The sequence below is a fragment of the Muscardinus avellanarius genome (assembly GCF_963383645.1).
Source record: "Muscardinus avellanarius genome assembly, chromosome: 11".
In the NCBI taxonomy this organism is placed as follows: Eukaryota; Metazoa; Chordata; class Mammalia; order Rodentia; family Gliridae; genus Muscardinus; species Muscardinus avellanarius.
Genome location: NC_137797.1, coordinates 16,823,797 through 16,844,078, shown reverse-complemented (window position 1 = coordinate 16,844,078; position 20,282 = coordinate 16,823,797). Strand labels below are relative to the sequence as shown.

The window sequence follows — 20,282 nt, the reverse complement described above, 5'->3', positions numbered from 1 at the left end:
TCTAGGACAACTACGCAGTACTAGAACTGTACTAGTACAATTCTAGTACTGGGGATGGAATCCAGGGGGGCATTCTACCTCCAAGCTACACACCCAGCCCTACTTTTTAATCTTTATTTTGAAAGAGGGTCTCACTAAGTAGTAGCTGAAGCTGTCCTCGAACCACGATCCTCCTTTCTCAACCTCCCAAATGTTGGGATTACAAGCATGCACCACCACGCCCATTTTTTTTTTTTTTTTTTGCAGGTCTGGGTATAGAACCCAGGGGTATTCGACCTCCGAGCTACACCCCCTGCCCTGTTTTTAATTCTTTATTTTGAAACAGGGTCTCACTGAGGCTGTCTGTGCACCGCAATCCTCCGGTCTCAGCCTCCCAAATGCTGGTATTACAAGTATGCGCCACCACGCCTGGCAATTTTTTTTTTTTAAATAGGAATTGAACTCAGTAGCAGTCTACCTCTGAACTACAATCCCCTTGCTTTTTGAGATGGTCTTACTAAGTTGCCCCGGCTACCCTCAAACTTTCCATCTTCCTGGCTCAGCCTTCCAAGTACTGGGATTACAGGCATATGCCAATGTGCTTGGCTTGGCTCAGCTGTTGATTTCAGACAAAGCAGACTTCAGAACAAGGGGAATTATCAGGAATAATGAAGAGCACCACATAATAAAAAAGAATCAAAGATATACTAAATGAATAAAGTTGATTTATCTACACAGAAGATTCCCTCCTCCAAAGAAATTTGAAGCAATTATTTTATTGTATAGTTGAGCAAAATACACCTTAAGAACAAAAGGAATTGCCAAAAAAGACCTTAAGCTATTTTTAGTAATCATGCTGTTAGTAATAATATTGGTATTTTACACAACTAAAAAGAACACTATCCTATTCTTCAGGGATTCACAGCCATTTACAAGAGACAGGCATAAAAGCTAATAATCAGGGAAGCATAAGATAATAAAAATATCAATAAGATGCTGGAGTAATAGCCTGGGGGGAAGTTTTTAAGTTTTTGTGGTAGGGCATTTGAGACAAAGATGATTGTAAAGTGCCTGGCTTGGTCGGAAAGCTACAAAAATGCTTTAGCAGGGTTGAGGAGCTGTGTGCACCCCGAAAAGAAGGGTAGGTGCTAGATAGAAAAGTAAGCCACAAAAGTAATCAAAATGACCCCTGCACTGATCTAAGGAACTTCGATTTGAAGCTATGGGTGCCAGTACACCACGGACAGCTCATATCAGGTAAAGGACATGACCAGATTTGCAAAGATAATTAGTGTAGTAGTGTACACTTGGAGAAGGATTTTAAAAGAAGGGGGCTAGAGAGAGGAGAGCCATTTTAAAAGCCCACCAACTGCTCTAAAAACCATTTCCCACTGAAAGAACCAGGATTCCTTGTAGAAATAGCTGTTCTCATGTCTAGAACAAGAAATGTAAAAGATGGCTAGGCGTGGTGGTGCACGCTTATAATTCCCGTGCTTGGGAGGCTGAGACAGGAGAATGAAGAAGAAGGAGAAGGAGAAGGAGAAGGAGAAGGAGGAGGGGAAGAGGAGGAGGAAGAGGAAGAGGAAGAGAAGAAGGAGAGGAGGAAGAAGAGGAAGAGGGAAATAAAGAATGAGAATAATAATAATAATAATAATAATAATAATAATAATAATAATAATTAATAATAATAATAATAATAATAATAAGAAGAAGAAGAAGAAGAAGAAGAAGAAATGTAAAAGATGAACTTGGATCATCTTGTCATGGCAGAGCCGGGAGCTATCAAAACTCAAGAGGGGCCGGGCGTGGTGGCGCACACCTGTAATCCCCGCACTTGGGAGGTGGAGACAGGAGGATCGCGCTGGTTCGGAGCCAGCTCGCTGGCTTAAGAGACCCTGTTTCCAAATAAAAAATATAAAATAGGTCTGGGAGTGAGGACCATCGGTAGAAGGGCTTCCAGGAACCCCAGTACCACCAAAAACAAACAAACAAACAAACAAACAAAAAAAAAAAAACAAAAAAAACTCAAGAGGTATCTGATTGCAGTAGGATATGCCTGTAATCCCAGTACAGGAGGATCACAAGTTTGAGGCCAGCCTCAGTCTCAGTGAGACCTTGTTTCAAAATAAAAAAGAGCTGGGGGTATAGCTTGGAGGTAGCATGACCCTGGGTTCGACCCCTGGACAAACAACAAAACAAGCAAACACCAGGAGAATCTTGTCAAAATGCTTAGAGGCCAACTTAAAAATAAGATAGTTTTCTTATACAAAAGAAGAACTTAATGTTAACATGGCTTTCTTTCTTTCTCTCTCTCTTTCTTTCTTTCTTTCTTTCTTTCTTTCTTTCTTTCTTTCTCTCTCTTTCTTCTTGTACTGGGGATTGAACCCAGGGACATTCTACCTCTGAGCTATACCCTCAGCCGGATTTTATTTTTTAATGTTGAAACAGGGTCTTGCAAAGTTGCCAAGGCCAGTCTGGATCCCGTGATCCTCCTGCCTCGGCCTCCCAAGTACTGGGATTATAAAAATGTGCCACTACATTCAACATAGCATGGCTTTGACTCTATCCTTTCTTTTCATGTGCCATTTTCATGGCTGAACACCCACAGGGGATTGAAGCACATCAAATGTATTAAGTTCTGTAGAGTCACAAAACTACAACAATAACATACTCAGTGGGGTCACCTTTGAAGGAATATAGAGAATAAAATTAGTATTTTGAAACTGGTTGGTAAAGGAGGAAGGAAAGTCCAGCATTTATCCTGCCTTTTCCATATGAATTCTATCTCAAGGCAACAACATCATTGATGACAACTATTTTTGTAGAGAATTCCAGCTGATACATGGAGAAGGGATGATAGAATTCAATATTACCATCTTGCAACCTACAAAATAATAATAGTGATGATGATGATGATGATGATGATGATGATGATGATGATAATGATGATGGTGATGGTGGTGATGGTGATGATGATTATTGTGATGATGGTGATGATGATGATGATGATGATAATGATGATGGTGATGATGATGGTGATGGTGGTGATGGTGATGATGATGGTGATGATGGTGATGATGATGGTGGTGGTGATGGTGATGATGATGATGGTGGTGGTGGTGGTGGTGGTGGTGGTGGTGGTGATGATGATGGTGGTGGTGATGGTGATGATGATGATGATGATGGTGGTGGTGATGGTGGTGGTGGTGGTGGTGGTCGAGGTAAGGATCATCAATGGTTGCTGGAACCACCAGGTGAGGTAGTGCTGATGGGAAATGTTATAAGGGTGGATCAGGTTAGTAACACCTGAACCCACTCAGTCTCTTGACAACACAGACAGACGTTATGTGAATCCCAGTGTGATGTAATAGAAAGTACACGTGTAATCCACCCACATGTTGCTCTTGCCAAAAGCGTGAACCTGAATCTGATCAAGCCTTTAGACCCAATAGGCAATTCACTCACAGGAACTAGAGGGGATGGAGGAGCATGTTAAATGATACCGCCGTTGATGCAATTAATTTAGTGCAAGGTGGTTGGGCACATGGCCAGACATGACTGAACCAGTCTTATCAACAAATAAATAAGAAGGAATAAAACAAGGAGAAATCTCCAAATTTCAAAAGACTTAAGACATAGAGTAACCAAATACCTTGTGAGGATCTGGTTTGGGTTTTCACTCAAACAAATTAACTTTAAAAAAATGAGAATTAGGCTAGTGTGGACAGTGAAGTGTTGTGTGCTTATGAGCCGTTTTGCTGGGATGACTCTCTCTACTGACAGTCTCATTTCTTAATTTCCTAGCAAAGAGAAACATTATTAGTGGCTTACAGTGACACTATCTAAGTAGAAACAGGTACAATATCTCCTCCTCACAGCCCATTCTTTCCCAGACTCATCCTCTCAGATTTCATCCCACTAATTCTCTGAACCTAACCAGCAAGATCCTGTCTTGTCCATGGTGCCACGTTCAGCCATTATTTTTCTTTCTTTTTTTTTTTTTTTTGTTACATTCAATCCACAATTCAACCTGGTGGGCCGTGTGCTCTTTCTGTTGGCTTCTGGAATACCATGCTTTGTCGGTTCTCTTCCTAGCTAACCAGGTTTTACAGATTAGACAGAAAAGGAGAAGCTAGGAAGGAGACTAAGAACCGTAGTAGAAAGGCATGGTGGCCAACACCTGCAATCCTTATTGCGAAACTGAGATAGGAGGATTGCAATTTCAAGGCCAGCCTCAGCAACTTAATGAGACCCTCAACAACTTAGCAAAACCCTGTTTCAAAATTTAAAAAATTAAATAGGGGCTGAGGGTAAAGAAGCCCAAAGTAGAATGCCCTTCACGTTATCTTGGCCAAGGCAAGCCAGTGACCATGCCCCAAACTAGTGGGAAGAGAAGCCAGGGAAAATGTGGAAAGGGACAGAAGGATTTGAATATGCAAGACCAACTTTCACATTGGAGATGTAGGTGATCACGGTGATGTGCTCGGATGGGAAGGCCAGAGACCGTGGAGGCTGCAGTAGAGGCTGAGAGCACTGTGCCCATCCATACACTCCAGGGGCTGCCAGGTCTGCGAAAGCCATGCCAACTCCCACCTGCGTGGCTCCGCCTGCTCACCAGGCCCATCAGGGAAGCTTATGGCCACTTTAAGCCACCTCTGCCTGCTGTCAAATCTCTCTCCTCCCGCCATTCTCCTCCCCCAGAACTGGTCCATCTCCATGAATGGTACCAATAGCTAATCATCGCCCAAGCTGGACCTAGACAGCCCCTCTCCCTCCCCTCACTGGCCATGGCTGAGCAGCACCAAGGCTGGGGAGGTGCTTCCTCAGTTCCTCAGTGCCTCCTGAGCCCTGGCCCGCTGCCCTGTACCTACAAGTCATCTGCCTCCAGCAGCCAACCCCCTCCTGCAGCCACAGTATAGCACGGTGATCCCCCCGAAAGGCAAAGTTAGTCCTGTATACTCAAAACGCTTCCTTCTTTCCTCCATTTATTTATTTATTTATTTATTTATTTATTTATTTATTTATGGCACTGGGGAGTAAACCTGGTGCTGTTCTTCCTCCAAGCTACACCCCCAGCCCTTTTAATTTAATTTAATTCTTTTTTTGGTGGTACTGGGGCTCCTGGAAACCCTTATACCTCCAGGCTATACTCCCAGAACTATTTTATATATTTTTAAAATTTGGAAACAGGGTCTCCTAAGCCAGCATGGCTGGCTTCAAACCTGCGCGATCCTCCTGTCTCCGCCTCCCAAGCGGGGGGGGGGGGGGATTACAAGCGTGTGCCACCACACCCGGTCAGCCCATTTTATTTTTGAAAGAGCCTGGGCTCTTCCATCCTCCTGTCTCAGCCTCCCAAGAGCTGGGATCACAGGCAGCACGCACCACCACACCCGGCTTGCTCAAAAGTCCTGCAGGATAGATTTCCCAGCACGGTAGTGTGCCTGTCCCTGGGAGGAACTGGCCTGCCCATTTCCCTCAGTACTGCATGTAGCCAGGCCAGCCTCTCACCCCAAACACCCACAAACACGCTCCTTTTGCCCTTGTGTCTGCCTTCACAGTCCCCAAGCACTTGATCTGGTTCATTCAGCTCTTGGCCTGGACATCATTCCCTCCAGGAGGCCTGGGTGACACCAGGCTCCCAGGCCCATCACATACCCCTGGGATCCTTCTGCACCTACCATGCTACCTTCACTTTATTTATTTATTTATTTATTTATTTATTTATTTATTTATTTATTTATTTTTGTGGTACTGGGGATGAAAGGATGAAACCCAGGGGCTTTCTACCTCCGGGCTATACTCCCAGACCTCTCTTTCTCCCTCTCTCTCTATATATATATTTTCTTTTTTGTGTGTGTGGTACTGGGGTTCCTGGAAACCCTTCTACCTCCGGGCTACACTCCCAGACCCATACACACACACACACACACACACACACACACACACACACACAAACATATATATATATTTTTGTTTTGTTTTGTTTTGTTTTGTTTTTAAATTTGGAAACAGGGTATCTTAAACAGTGAGGCTGGCTTTGAACCAGCATGATCCTCCTGTCTCCGCCTCCCAAGCGCGGGGATTACAAGCGTGCGCCACCATGCCTGGCTCTCCCAGACCTATTTTATATTTTATTTGGAAACAGGGTCTCACTAAGTTGCTGAGAGCCTCACTAAGTAGCCGAGGCTGGCTTCAAACCTGCGCGATCCTCCTGTCTCAGCTTCCCAAGCTCTGGGATTTCAAGTGTGCGCCACACCTGGCTGCTACCTTCACTTTAGACCTTGAACTTCTAGAGGACGGGGTCTGGGTCCTTCATCACTGGGTTCGTGTGCTTGTCCAGGGCAAGAGCCACACTGACCCCAGGTATTCCCCTCTCTAAAAGTGAGGACAATGTTAATACACAGGCATTAACCGCATGGTGAGAATTAAATGATATCACATGGGGAAAATGCCTATCATGGCGGAAATATATAGTTTAATCAATACATAAATAGTAAATAGCCATTGATTTTATAATGTCATCAGTACTAAATCTAAGCAAACATTTTATTGAAATATGAAATACACTCAGAAAAACACACAAAACTAGAAGTGTACACAGTTCGGTGAATTTTTATAAAGGAACACACCCTATGACCAGTCCCTAAATAGCGTGTGTGTGTGTGTGTGTGTGTGTGTGTGTGTGTGTGTGTGTGTTACCGGGGAATGAATGCAGGGGGGGCATTTAATCTCTAAGCCACACCCTCTGCCCTATTAAATTTACTTTTTTTTTGTTGTTGTTGTTTTGAAATCGGGTCTTCCTAGGTTCCTGAGTTCTTGAACCTGCAATCCTCCTGTGTCAGCCTCTCAGGTACTAGGTTAGGTGTGCAACACCATGCCTGGCTAGATGGCATTATATTTAACTCAATGTCACCTTCTCGGAGAGGCCCTCCCTGATAGCCCCCTACCACTGTGGTAAGCAGCAGACAATCTTTATGATCTAATTATATTGTATTGCTGGGTGCGGTGGCACACGCTTGTAATCCCAGCATTCGGGAGGCGGAGACACAACGATCACAGTTTGTGGACAACCTCAGCTACTTAGGCCCTTTGCAACTCAGTGAGACCCAGTTTCAAAATAAATAAAAAAATAGGGCTGGGGGTGTAGCTCAGAAGTAGAATGCCCTGGGTTCTGTTCCCAGTACCAAATATATGATGCTTTATGGATAATTATTAATATATATTATATGTTACCTATCTCCCCTAGCTCCATGTAAGCTCAGGGCACAAGGGCTGGGGGAATGCCCTTCCCACCTCAATCCTCCACCTTACACGCAATCATTGAAATAGTCACGGTGGCAACCATGGTCTCCTCAGCCTTCCGGAGACCCTCTGCCCCACAGCATCCATCCATCAGAGACTCTCCGACGGACAGGGAGGGGGCAGCTCTCCATTCCCGGGACCCTCCCGGAGGCCATCGGAGCGCACCTGGCCAAGGGCCCCTCCTGCCGGCTGAAGCCGTTTCACCGACAGAGAAGGCGCAGGGACCTGCCTCTCAGACCTCAGACTTCAGCCCCGCAGTCCAGTCGGCAGCGTGCGGGGGTCATCACAGTCGCTTTTGAGCCAAAAGGTTTTCTCCACCCCCTTTGCCTTCCCCAGCCGCTGCGGCCCAAAATAACGTGCCTGCGCCGTTCTGGGCTCCGGGCACCAGGTTGTGAGCAAATTTTCTGTAGAAACAAACGGGCTGATGGAGCCCGAGCCGGCAGCGACCCGAGCAGAGCTTCCTCTCCTAGCGAGCGGGAACCTGGGAGACCAGGGTGTCTGGAGGGAGGCGGGCACACACAAGATTTGCTGGGAGGGAGAGATGTCGAAGTGCTCCCAGCAGAGGAAACCGCAATCGCCCGGCCCCTTTCACACCCCACTTAATCTTCCTCCGAACCGAGAGGTGCTGGGGATTGAACCCAAGGATGTTCTACCGCTGAGCTATACACCTCAACCCTTTATTATTATTATTATTATTATTATTATTATTATTAATTATTAGCGTTACTGGAGATTAAACCCAGGGGCATTCTACCTCCGAGCTACACCCCCTGCCCTATTCTTTATTCTTTATTTTGAAGCAGGGTCTCACTGAGTTGCGAAGGGCCTCACTGAGTAGCTGAGGCTATCTGCGAACCGCGATCCTCCTGTCTCAGCCTCCCGAATGCTGGGATGACAAGCGTGAGCCACACGCCCGGCTAACCCTATATTATTTTGATACAGGGTCTCGCTAAGTTGCAGAGAGGCTCGGTAAATGACTGAGGCTGCCCTCGAACCTGCGCTCCTCCTGTCTCAGCCTCCCAAGTGCTGGGGTTACAAAGCGCGCATCTTTCCCTGTTTCACGGATGAGGAAGCTGAGGCCCGGACGATTAAGAAAATTTCAAAGCTGGGATTTGAACCCCACTCTGCCCGGCGGGCGGGTTTGAAGCAGCCCCCTCCCCCCGCCCCGCACCGTGACCTTAACTCGGCACGTGCTGGTGCCCCCCCCCATCGCACTTAGCGGGACTTGGGACGGGGGTCCCGGGGGCTCCAGCCAGGGTCGCGGGAAGCGGTGCCCGGCCGGGGTCCCGGGCCGGAGTCTTCGCAGCCGCGCGGCGCTGGGGACCCGCCCGCCCCCGCCGGCCGGGCCGGCGCTGCCTCTGTCCATGGTCAAAGCACCCGGGTAATCCGCCTTTCTCTTCCGCCCGCCGAGCTCCATTCATATTCTAATCACAGCGCGGCCGACCCGCGAACTGCCACTTTATCGGGCCCGCGGGAGAGGCAGCCGCCCCCCCACTTCCACTTCCAGCCCCCCAGCCCTCGCCCCCTCCCTCTGCACTTAAAACACGGCCGAGGGTGGGGGGGGGTCCCTGGGAAAGCCGCGTCCCCCTTGGACGCCCCGGCTTCCCACAACTTCGCGGCCGGTGCGGGGACCGGGGAGGGGGGAGCGAGCGCCGAGGGGGGGCCGGGGCGCAGACGGACTGACAGACAGAGTTACGGGAAGCGGCGCGGGGGGCGGGTCAGAGAGACCTGGGGGGGGGGTAGAGAGGGAGAGGGGCCGAGCCCCAGGGAGAGACAAAGAGACATGGGGGCTGGGGCTGGACAGAGACAGCAGCCCAGGAAGCGGCCCAGGGACCCAGAGACCGAGACGAGGGTCGGGGCGGGCGGGAGGGGGGACAGGAACAGCAGAGAGCCGGGGTGAAGAACGTGGACCCCAGAAAGCAGAGCTCCAGGGCCGGCGAGCCGGGCCCTCGCCCCCCTGCCCTCACACCCAGGCTGGGGTGGGCCTTAAGGCTCCAGAGACCCCTCTCCGCCCCGCGCCTTCCACTCCCCCACGCGTGTCCGCGGGTCTGCGTGGGGGGAGCCAACACACGCCCTCCCCACGTTCCCAGGGCCCTCACCCCAAATCTAAACCGGGACGCAAACGGGGGGGGGGAGCAGCACCCAAGGGCATTGAAAGGAGTCGTGGGGCCCACTCGTGGGTGCAGGAGCTCCCCCAGGCTCCCCGAGCCCCCTGCCCCCGAAGCGGGGCCCGATTCGGGGAGGGGTCGGAGGGGGAGGGGGCCACATCTAAGCCAATTTTGATTTCGCCCATAATGAGTGCCGGGCGAGGGCTGGAGAAGGCCTCTGGAACTTTAAATAGAAAAACGTTGCGAATGCTATAATGGAAGGGGAAGTCGGAGGGCTGCGATTGCGTCGCTCCGAGCCCCCCTTTTCGGAGGCGGCTTTTCTTATTCAAAACAGGCCCACAATGGGCTTCACAGTGCGCCTAGCCACGGCCCCATCTGACGAGCGGCCATTCATCAGGCCGGCTGGCCTATCAATGACACCGCTCCCATCGGGCTCCTATAAAATGATGGTTTTTCCCATGAAACATCCGCAAACATTTTGACGGGTTTGGCTTTGCCCGGCTGGATTACTGAGTGTCCCCTGCTCGCCCGCTCGCTCTTCCTCCCTCTCCCCCTTCGCCCAGCTCGCCTCTCGCCCTTCTTTTCCTTTCTTTCTCCCCCTTCGCTCCTTTATCCTTCGGCCTCCTCCCTCTGAGCCTCCCTCCCTCCGCGGCATCTCTAGCACAGGGATCCCCAAACACCAGGACTTTTGGGGGGCGCCTGTGCTGTCCATGGGAAGAGCATGCATTGTGGGTTACTGGAGGAACCCGACATGGATTCCACAGGTTAGTCCTGCCGGGGGCGGCGCTGGGGGGACCCTGGGAGGGCAGGGGAGGGAGAAGGGGAACTTTAGAAAGAGTTGCAGAAAGTTCAGACGGGTCAGCTTGACAGTGGAGAACCGAGGGGCTAACGCCGAGCACGCACAAGCTTTCGACTCGGCGCTGAGTGTGGGAGCGAATGCATGGGCGTGTGTGCGTGTGAGTGTGCAAACGTGTGTGTGTGAGTGTGCGTAGGCGCGCGCGCACTCCGAGGAGCGCGCTTTCGCTGGTCCCGGCCACAAAGTTACGTAAAAGATGCGCTGGCTCGCGGGCGAGCTCGACCTGACACTTTCAGAAACTTTGCGAGCGGACCGCCCCCTCCTGGGCCCGGTTTTTCCTGGGGACCTGGGGGCCCCCGGGAGGGGGCGGTTAGCGGTGCGCCCGGGTCTGGTGGAGGGACGGGAAGCCGAGCGGAACGCCCCGGGGGCGGGGGAGGGCGACGGCTTCGCCCCGCGCTCGGGAGGTGGGGACCGAGGCTCCGGGGCTGCAGGGGACGCGCAGCTGGAGCGGGCGGCGGCGGCGAGCCCGGTGGTCCCGGGGACCCGCCGCACCGAGAGAGGCCGAGCCAGGGCTGTCCAGGGCGGGCTGTAGCCCTTCTGCAGAGAAGGAGCACGACCCGCTCACTGCGATGCTGTAACACTGCGAGTGGGACGCCGGGCGGCCGCAGAGGCCTGCAAACCCTCCGCAGTTGCAGTTAGGGGGCCGCTGGTCCTGGACATCAGGTTTTAGGGTCGCGACGGTGCTTAACAAGAAGGAAGAAGACAAGAAATCTTTTGCCACCCACATGCCCGACACCTCGGTTCGTTCTCCAGGGAACCGTTCAACCTTTGAAGAACCGCAGAAGGTTTAGATCTGAGCTCCTCTCCCCAGGACCCTGCAAAGTTCGCTCCCTCTCCTAGCGGAGGTCTCCCTTCCCGCCCCGCCGCAGCCTGGGGCTTTCTGGGGATGAAGGGCTGGGGAGAGGCTGCCTGGGGCATCAGGGCAGCATCCGTGGAGGCAGCAGCTTGACTCGAAGCCGTGGAGAATGCCCGGGAACATCGCTGCTAGGCATTGCGGCGCTCAGCAACAAGTGCTCTCCAGTCTCGGCGGGCCCTAACACTGGGCCCTTACGTGAGCACAGAATCACATGGAATCCCTCCCCAGCGCCATTTCTAGGCTGGTTGGAAAAGGCTGTGCAGTGGGGCTGGGGTCTTCTGGGTGTCACCCCAGATGGTCTTTCCTCGGTCCCTGCAGGAAGATTTCAGGTCTCTCTTGGCCTCTGCTGCAGCCCTGTGGCTGGGACCCCAGAGCCGCTGACTATCAGGCATCTTCAGTTTTCTGGGGGTGACTGTCTACCTCTGGTCTCAGTCAGGACCCTTCCAGATTCCACTTGCCTGAGTGGGTGTGAACCCCCAGGGAGAGACTGGATCTTCCAAGTCCTCTATCCTGTATGCAGATGGCAAGAAGGGGACCATAGGCCCTGCTAGGGACTCTAGCTGGAACCCAGAAATGGAAAAGAACCCTTCTTCCCTACTTTTATACATCAAGCGCTTGCAAAAAACGGTGTACCTCCTGAGCACCCCAACATTAAAAGTTAATATATTTGACAAAATTCAACCCATTCCTGCGGAATGTGCAAAGGCTAAGTATTTGCAAAGGTCCCATGCAGGGTCTTGGGGACTGTTCACATCTCAGACTTTCTATGTCCCCCTGGGGTTTTTAGCTGACATTCTCACACGGGCTCAAGCCCCTGGGGTGCTTTCCAGTGACCACGGAGCTGTGGTTGCTGTCTGTTTTCTGTCCTGGATATATCTGGTCATGGGGTCACTGGCTACCTCGACCTCCAAGGCAAACACCCCTGGCGGGTCCTGAAAACTAACACCCCCCCATCCACCCTTCCCCTTTCGTCCTAAGAGATATCTGTGGGTCGCCCTCCTGAACTCAAAATTCAAAGTTCTGGGAAGTGACAATGTTGAGAAATCATTCCAGGCGCGCCAGGTGACATTTCCGTGGGCCTTGCCAAAGTGCGGCTGGGATTGGGGGGGGGGCTTTCCTCACCCCCTTCCCGAGAATTTAACCCAATTAGATTTTCTTATGAGTTTCCCTTGTTATGTAAAGAACCTTTCTCCACGGCTGGCCCGAGACCTGTGCTCCAGGAAGCAGTTTGATTCTACCTCCTTATTTCATATAAGATCGCGCTCGACTAAAAACACAAATATTTGCTGTTCGTATTTCGTTCGGAAAGGGCTCGAGTAACCGACTCACACAAGTGTGTGTCCAGGATCAGACAGCTTCCAGGATGAGAGAGAGAGAGAGAGAGAGAGAGAGAGAGAGAGAGAGAGAGAGAGAGAGAGAGAGAGAGGCAGAGAGGCCAGCGAGCAGAGCCATCGCCCCTAACTCTTAAAAGGAAAATCCCCGCGAAGTGCCTCGGGCCTAGAGAATAATTTTGCTGGGGCCGGGGCTCTAGTGGCCTGCTTTGGGGCCACTTCAGCGTGACCTGCGGAGACTTGTCCCTTTGTTCCGTGCATCGAGCCTTGGGTTTTCCCAAAATACTCAACAAGTGTGCGGTTAAGACAATGGACCCGTCGGGGAAGCCCGGGGAGCGGCGCGCGCCTCCGGAGCGCTCGCTGGCCGCCCGGCAGGACCGAGCAAAGCCCTCGGGGAGGCGATTCTGGCCCTAACGCCGAGCTCCCGAGGGCCGCGGAGGCCGCGGGCGGCAGGTGGCCGAGCTCGCCCCGCTCCCCGCGCGCCCCGGCCGCCCCAGCGCTGCGCAGAAGTGGGTGCTGCGCAGAAGTGGGTGCTGCGCAGAAGTGGGTGCTGAGCCTCGTGCGTGACGGTTCTTCTCCTCGCGGGCCGCGGGCGTGTCCGATGCCGGCTGCCCCGCTTAGGGAGAGCGTGTTACTCAAGTGACCCCGAAATTCGAGAACGGGGCGGGTGGGGTGGGGACGTGGGTAGAATTTTCGGCCTCTGAGAACTTCGGGCCGAGGGGGCCCGGCCAGATCGGTCGCCTGCGCAACGGAAGGGCCGTTTCTTGTCCAACGGGACCCCGCGTTAGAGGGGCGTACTGTAGAGTTTCTGCTGGAAATTTCTGCCCCTCTTCATTTCCCGCCGGGATCGCTAGAATGCAGAGCTGGGGCTGCCAAAGCACCCCCGGAGCCAGACCTGGATTCTCGGGGCCCCACTGAGGCGGGAGGGACGCTCTGGTCCACCGGCCCCCGGCTCACCCTAAGGCCCCGCGGGGCTCCGAGGGCCCCCAGCTGGGGACGTCCAGTGTCTTTGGCGCTGTGCTCACGGGGCAGAGCGCACCCAGGGAAGCCGGCTGCAGGCGCAGCCCTGGAGACGGAGCGGGCCTCGGCGGCCCAGGGAACCCCTGCGGGCACCGAAGGCCGAGGGAGGTCTGGGCCGCGCTCCCGCGCCGGGACCAGGCTGTCTCGCCCTCCCCGGGCGCGTGTGTGTGGCCGGCGAGGGGGGCGTGCGTGCCCCCACCTCTGCCACCTGCTAAGCGCCGGCGTCTGGGTTTGACAGCGGGGTCAAATGAGTGTCGCGTCCTCCTGGAGTCCCCCGGCCCCGCGGCTGCACCCTTGTGAGCGCGGACGCCGCCCGCAGGCAGAGTCCCCCGGCCCGCGCGCGATTTTGCAGGGCGGCCTGGGGCAGCGCGCTTTCCCACCCGGCCTGGGGGACCCAGGGACCCAGAAAAGTTAGCCGGAGCCTGGGCGTTCCACTCCCCAGCGCGTCACCATGGAGACTGCTGGAAGATGGTGTGGAAAACAGACGCGGCGCAAAGCTAAATATTATGAGTGCAGTTGGGGTGACTTCAGGGGGCGGGGACCCGAGGGCAGGAGCCGCAGCCAGGGGCAGAGGCCGGCGACAAAGGCGCCGGGCGCGGGGAGGGGAGCGGAGTTTGCGCGGGGCCTCCCCGGCGCTGTGTGAGTGCTGGACCGTCCTACTTCCCAGAGGCGCCGAGGTCTCTGGTTTCTCCCCAGCAGTTACACCTTTTCCCAGCCCGCCGGAGCACCCTCGCTCGCACCCCGCCTCCCCTTCCCACCTCCCCCTGTCCCGAGGTTAGGCGCCAGCTGGGCAGCCCGCCCGCCTCCCCAGGAGCCGCTGGCTCGCCAGCGTGAACCGGTCGGCTTTTCTTCCCCACGACCCGTGGGTCGCCCGGGAGGAATTTTCTCATCCCCCTCCTCAACCCGGATCTGAAAGGACGACGAGTGGGGACGAGGCGGGCACGAGAAGGAGGTGGATAGCACACATCTTCTGGGGAGGGGTGAGGAGGGGATCCCATCGGATCCTCTCCCGATCCCCAGTTCTTTGTACAGCCAGAAAAGCGCTGAGTTGGGATTCTGGCCCAGCCACTAGTAAAGCGACTTTAGGTAAAACTACTCTTCCGAGGTTATTCTCACTGCCCGGAAGATGAAGGGTTAGACAGCGCCCAGGCTGGGACTCTCAGAGTCATTTGGTTTGACATTATTAAAGAATCCCGCAAGCAACTTGGGAGCTGGTGAGCACCACCTGAACTATGACCCAGCACAATTACAGAATCTCTCCCCAAACTAATAATGTATTTAGATATTTTGGGGAGTCACTTGGGATTTTAAGAGTCAAAATCCCAGTACTTGGGAGACAGACAGGAGGATGGCAGATAGGAAGTCTCCCAGCAACCTAGCAAGACCCTGTTTCAAAACAAAAAAAGATAAAAAGGGCTGGGTGGTGTAGCTTAGAGGTAGAATGGCCTTTGGTTCAATCCCCTGTATCACCAAAAGAAAAAAAAAGTTTGAATAACTATCTTTAAAAAAAAATTTTTTTTTTAAATTTCCTCTCCCAGTGTTAGCTGAAGGGAATTTCTTAGCCCTCTGGTCAACTCCCTGCATCCCAAGAGGATTTACTAAAAAACGCTAGATTTTATGGAGCTGTGTTCATTGTCTATTTACGAAGCATCGAAGTGCTTGTAGGCGTTGCAGCCGGCATGTTGGTCTTCAAAGTATGTTGGAAAGAAATATACACTGGTCAATTTGCCAGCATGCCACCCTCAACGGAAAACCATGCATTACTCTCTCCACGGCTCTGGATTTTAGAAAGAACTCTCTTCTTGCACCTAGCCACCTCTCCTTCATGAGTCTTGGGGCAAATGGCCCCTGCTCCTTCGCGGAAGACTGCTGCCTCATCTGAAAGTGAATGGGCTGGATGTAAAGATATCCGTGCTCTGGCTGAAATTCTAATATTCAGTGGCACGCCTGTGTCGAGTGCATCTTTTGACATCCACAGTGAGAATTAATCCGCTGTGTATTTGGTTTTTAAAAATAGTTCTATGGACACCGCTTTCCCCCAAACACTCCTTGAGAGAGAGGCATGATTAGGAAGCACAGGGTCCCTTCTCTTCCACTTCCAACATTTTAAGATTATGATCCTGAGCCAGGTTGGTGTGTGTTTGCCTTGACATTTTTGCCAAAAAAAAAAAAAAAAAGGCTGAGCAGGTATAAAATTATGACATCACAAAGTAGAACCTCAGCCAGTCAGAGCTCCGCTCCCACGGGCCGGGAGAGCTCACCCTGCATGTTCTCCAGGCCGCTTGGGACACTCTTCAGCTGCCCCTTCAGGGGCCCCAAAGCTCTGCTGGACGGCAAAGGTGGGAGACATCTTCCATGTCACTTTTACCCTTCCACTCTGGTGTGCGACACTTGCAATTTTATTAAGGTTTGAGGGCAAGAGAATGAACTCATAGCTCATGTAGAGGTATCAGGTCGATGGTAAAGAAAAGAATACCACAGATTTTATTCAATCTTGAGTACCCGCTGGGTGGCCAACCCTGGAGATAAAGGAAGCCACAGTCCCTGCTGTCAGAGACTTCAAGAATTTTTTGATGAGAGAAGGTGCCAGGCATGGTGTGTAATCTCAGTGTTTGTGTGGCTGAGACAGGAGGATCATGGTGCGTGGCCAGCCTTGGCAGCTTAGCGAGGCTCTCTGTAAAACGGTGAGCACTGAGAGTGATGAGTTCTACAATGGACAGGAAAACAGGGTCCTTGTGAAGCCTAAAAGCAGTACTCTCTTGCTGAGTACCGGCTGCCAGCCCCTTAACAGGCCACTCACACAGTAGCCATTTAAGCCTGCTAGAACTCTGCATAGGGTGAAAGAGGGCCTGAAACTTGCCTGAGCTCACAATCTGTACATGGCAGAGCTAGATGGGAGGCCACGCTGGGGAAGCCCTTTCCTCTCCCTCCCAGCCCCCTTTTCCTCAACACTGCTAGGAGGCTACACCTGCGTGTGGTTGGGACTCTGGATTTTAGGTGGATTTGAATCTCACTGGTGAGAAGGGAAGTGTGTAGACAAGAATGGAGAAATAAGTCACGTCCTTTTGGGGCTCCAGAGAAAAGCCTTCGGAGGGAGTCATGTATATTCTGCATTTGAAGGTGGTCTTAGATGATGGCAGAGATGAGATGGCATGTATCGTACACTGAATACAGATGAATACATGGACATTTCCTTCCTTCCTTCCTTCCTTCCTTCCTTCCTTCCTTCCTTCCTTTACTTCCTGAAAAACTATGTGTCTCCTATGTGCCTGCCACTCTACTAGATATTGAGCGTAACAAAAATGCTGTCTCTGTTCCTCCAGAGCATAAATTTGAGACAAACAAGTAAATACAAAACTAGGGAATTTCTGTAAGGGATGGATTTCCACTCTAAAGGAAAACCCTGTCTGGACAACAAGGATAAAAATCTGGGGATGGGAAGGCGGCTACACTGGCAGGGTGGCTTGGCCACGGCTGCGCACCTCTGGTCTGGGAACTTTGAGGAGCCTTGGTTTTCTTATGGGACTGAGGTAATGACGACCAGCTAGAGCTGCTGTGAGCATGAAACGGGGAAGGTGGGAATCAAGAACGTATACTCAGTATTTGCCACATGTCTTCACTTGGCTAAGCAATTTAATTTAAACGCACTCTCTACATAATGCTCACAATAACCCCATAAAGAGAGGACTGCTATTGTGCTCAGTTTATTTACATGGAGGCCAACTTCAGAGGCAAAGACAGGAGAGTCACAGGTTCAAGGCCAGCCTCAGCCACTTAGCAAGGCCCTCAGCAACTTAATGAGACCCTCTTTCAAAATTAAAAAAAAAAAAAAAGAGATAGCCAGGCGAGGTGGCGCCTGTTTGTTAATCCCAGCGCTTGGGAGGCTAAGATAGGAGGATCACACAGGTTCAAAGCCAGCCTCAGCTACTTAGTGAGGCTCTCAGCAACTCACTGAGACCCTGTTTCCAAATAAAGTATAAAATAGGTCTGGGAGTATAGCCCAGAGGTAGAAAAGCCCCTGGGTTCCACCCCCAGTACCACAAAATAAATAAATAAGTAAATAAATAAACAAATAGCCAGGCATGGTGGTACATGCTTGTAATCCCAGCATTTGGGAGGCTGAGACTGGAGGCTCTGGGTTCACAGAGAGCCTCAGCTACTACTTAGTGAGACCCTGTTTCAAAATAATAAAATATAGGGCTGGGGGGTTGTATCTCAGAGGTAGAATGCCCTTGGGTTCCATCCCCAGGACCACAAAATAAATACAAATAAATAAATAAATAAATAAATAAATAAAATAAGGCTTGGGGTGTAGCTCAGAGGAGAATGCCCCTGGGCTCAATCCCCAGCACCACAAAACAAAAACAAGACCCTAAAGGGACCATCAGAGCTCGAGGCTGAGATGCTGGGCAGACAGGATGGACAACAGTTCCCCTTATCCGTGGTTTTACTATCTAGTTTCAGTTCCCCATGGTCAGCCACAGTCTGGAAATATTACGAGGAAAGTTCCAGAAATAGACAACTCATAAGTTTTAAATAACTTTTATTGCAGTGTATTATTATGATTGTTCTATCTTATTATTATCAGTTGTTGTTAATCCCTTAGTGTGCCCAATTGGTACATCAAAGTTTACATTGAGGTATGTACGTACAAGAAAAAAGCACAGTGCACCTAGGGCCTGATACTATCTGTGGTTTCAGACGTTCACTGGGGTCTTGGACACGTTCCCAATGCACAAGGGAGCGACTGGGCCTCGATTGCGATTGCGTGGGTTGCAAGACCGACCTTCAGGGCCTCACTTTCCTGAAGCAGAATGCAAGCTGCAAGTGAAACACTTTTCTTTCTTTTCTGACATTCTATCTCTGAGCCACACCCCCAGCCCAGTTTTTTATTATTTTGAAACAGGGTCTCACTGAGTTGCAAAGGGCCTCATTAAGTAGTAGCTGAGGCTGTCAGTGAACCGCCATCCTCCTGTCTCATCCTTCCAAATTCTGGGATTATAAGTGTGTGCCACCACACCCTGATCTACTTTACTTTTCATTTGTATTTTAAAAGCTAACATTTAGCCAGGTGTGGTGGCACACGCTTGTAATCCCAGTACTTGGGAGGCCGAGACAGGAGGATTGCAGGTTCATGGCCAGCTTCAGCTACTTAGTGAAGCCCTCTGCAACATAGCGAGACCCTGTTTCAAAATAAAGAAGAAAAAAAAATGGTGCAGGGATGTAGCTCGATGGTAGAATGCCTCTGGGTTTAATACCCAGCACCACATAAATAAATAAATAATAAATACATAAATAAATACATAAATAAATACATAAGTAAATACTAATGTTTATTATTTTCCTGTGCCAGGCATACACTAAATTCTCTAAATACCTTTTTAGATGCATTTTTAAATACATATGTAATAGGTCCAACCCATTTTCTGCAACGAGACTCTCTTTAGGAGGAAAAGATGTTGGAGGGGATGGGGGGAATGGAGAACCAGGATTTCAGTGAACAACTCTCAGCCTAGACTGTCTCTGAGAGTCTCGGTCATGAAGCCAGCGTATCTCTTCTTTCTTTGTTTCATGAGGGAGAGAGTGGCAGTGGAAAGGATGTCCAACAGAACATATATAATTTTAGCAGAAGCAATTTTCTTTCTGTATGAAAGAAAATTAAGATAGTCCATTGAACGATAGGGACAGTTTATTTTTTGTGGTACTCGAGATTGAATCCAGGGTCATTCTACCTCTGAAATACACCCTCAGCCCTATTTCTTCCTCTTTTTATAAATTTAAAAGAGGGTCTCATTATCTTGTAATGGGTCTCACTAAGTTGCGGAGGCTGACTACAAACCTGTGATCTTCCTGTCTCAGCCTCCCAAGTACTGGGATTATAAGTGTGCACCGCCACCACTGGCTCAAAATTTTAAATTATTATTGATAAAACTAGGGCTGTAAGTAAAACATTCCTATCTTTACCTCAGATGCTAAATGAACTTTTATCTTCTTTGGGACCTACCTGGATATAACACTGGCTTTGTCTCTGAGACTTCATCCTTGTTAGCATACACGTTGGTAAGAATAAACTCATGAAGTAGAAGCCATTAAGGAATGATAGCTTTTAGGTAATTTAACAATATTTTGCATCTAGAAGCCATTCACAGATATATCCTGAAATAAAACCTTCAGACAGCCAAGGTTTAAATCCAGGGTCAGGCCAGGTGTGGTAGCACATGCTGGTAATCCCAGCACTTGGGAGGCTGAGACAGAGAGGACCTACAGGTTTGAGGACAGCTTCAGGGAACAATGAGACTCACACCAACCTACTGAGATGCTGTCTCAAAATAAAAATAAAATAGCCGGGTGTCGTGGCGTACGCTTGTAATCCCCGCGCTTGGGAGGTGGAGACAGGAGGATCGCACAGGTTTGAAGCCAGCCTCTCTGGCTTAAGAGACTCTGTTTCCAAATAAAAAATATAAAATAGGTCTGGGAGTGTAGCCCAGAGGTAGAAGGGTTCTATCCTCAGTACCACCAAAAATATAAATAAATAAAAAATAAAATAGTGGGAGGCTGAGACAGGGATTGCAGTTCCAAGACAGCCTCAGCTACTACTTAGTGAGGCCCTTTGTAACTCAGTGAGACCCTGCTTCAAAATAAAGAATAAAAAAATTGAGCTGGGGGTATAGCTCAGAGGTAGAATGCCCCTAGTTTCCATCCCCAGTACCGCAAAATAATAAATAAATAAATAAATAATAAGACTGTGGTGTAGCTTGGAGGTAGAATGCCCCTGGGCTCTATCCCAAGTGACACACACACACACACACACACACACACACACACACACA

The 20,282-nt window shown here is 50.8% G+C and overlaps 1 protein-coding gene across 1 annotated transcript in view; it reads left to right on the top strand.

Moving 5' to 3' along the window:
• Window positions 1–10,110: 10,110 nt before the first annotated feature.
• Window positions 10,111–20,282, top strand: part of RFX4 (regulatory factor X4) — a gene marked incomplete at both ends in the record, with an annotated part of 160,628 nt that continues 150,456 nt past the window's right edge. The window contains one exon of the mRNA XM_080706411.1: window positions 10,111–10,153. Coding sequence (XP_080562537.1) covers window positions 10,111–10,153 — 43 coding nt within the window. The remainder of the gene's footprint in view (window positions 10,154–20,282) is intronic.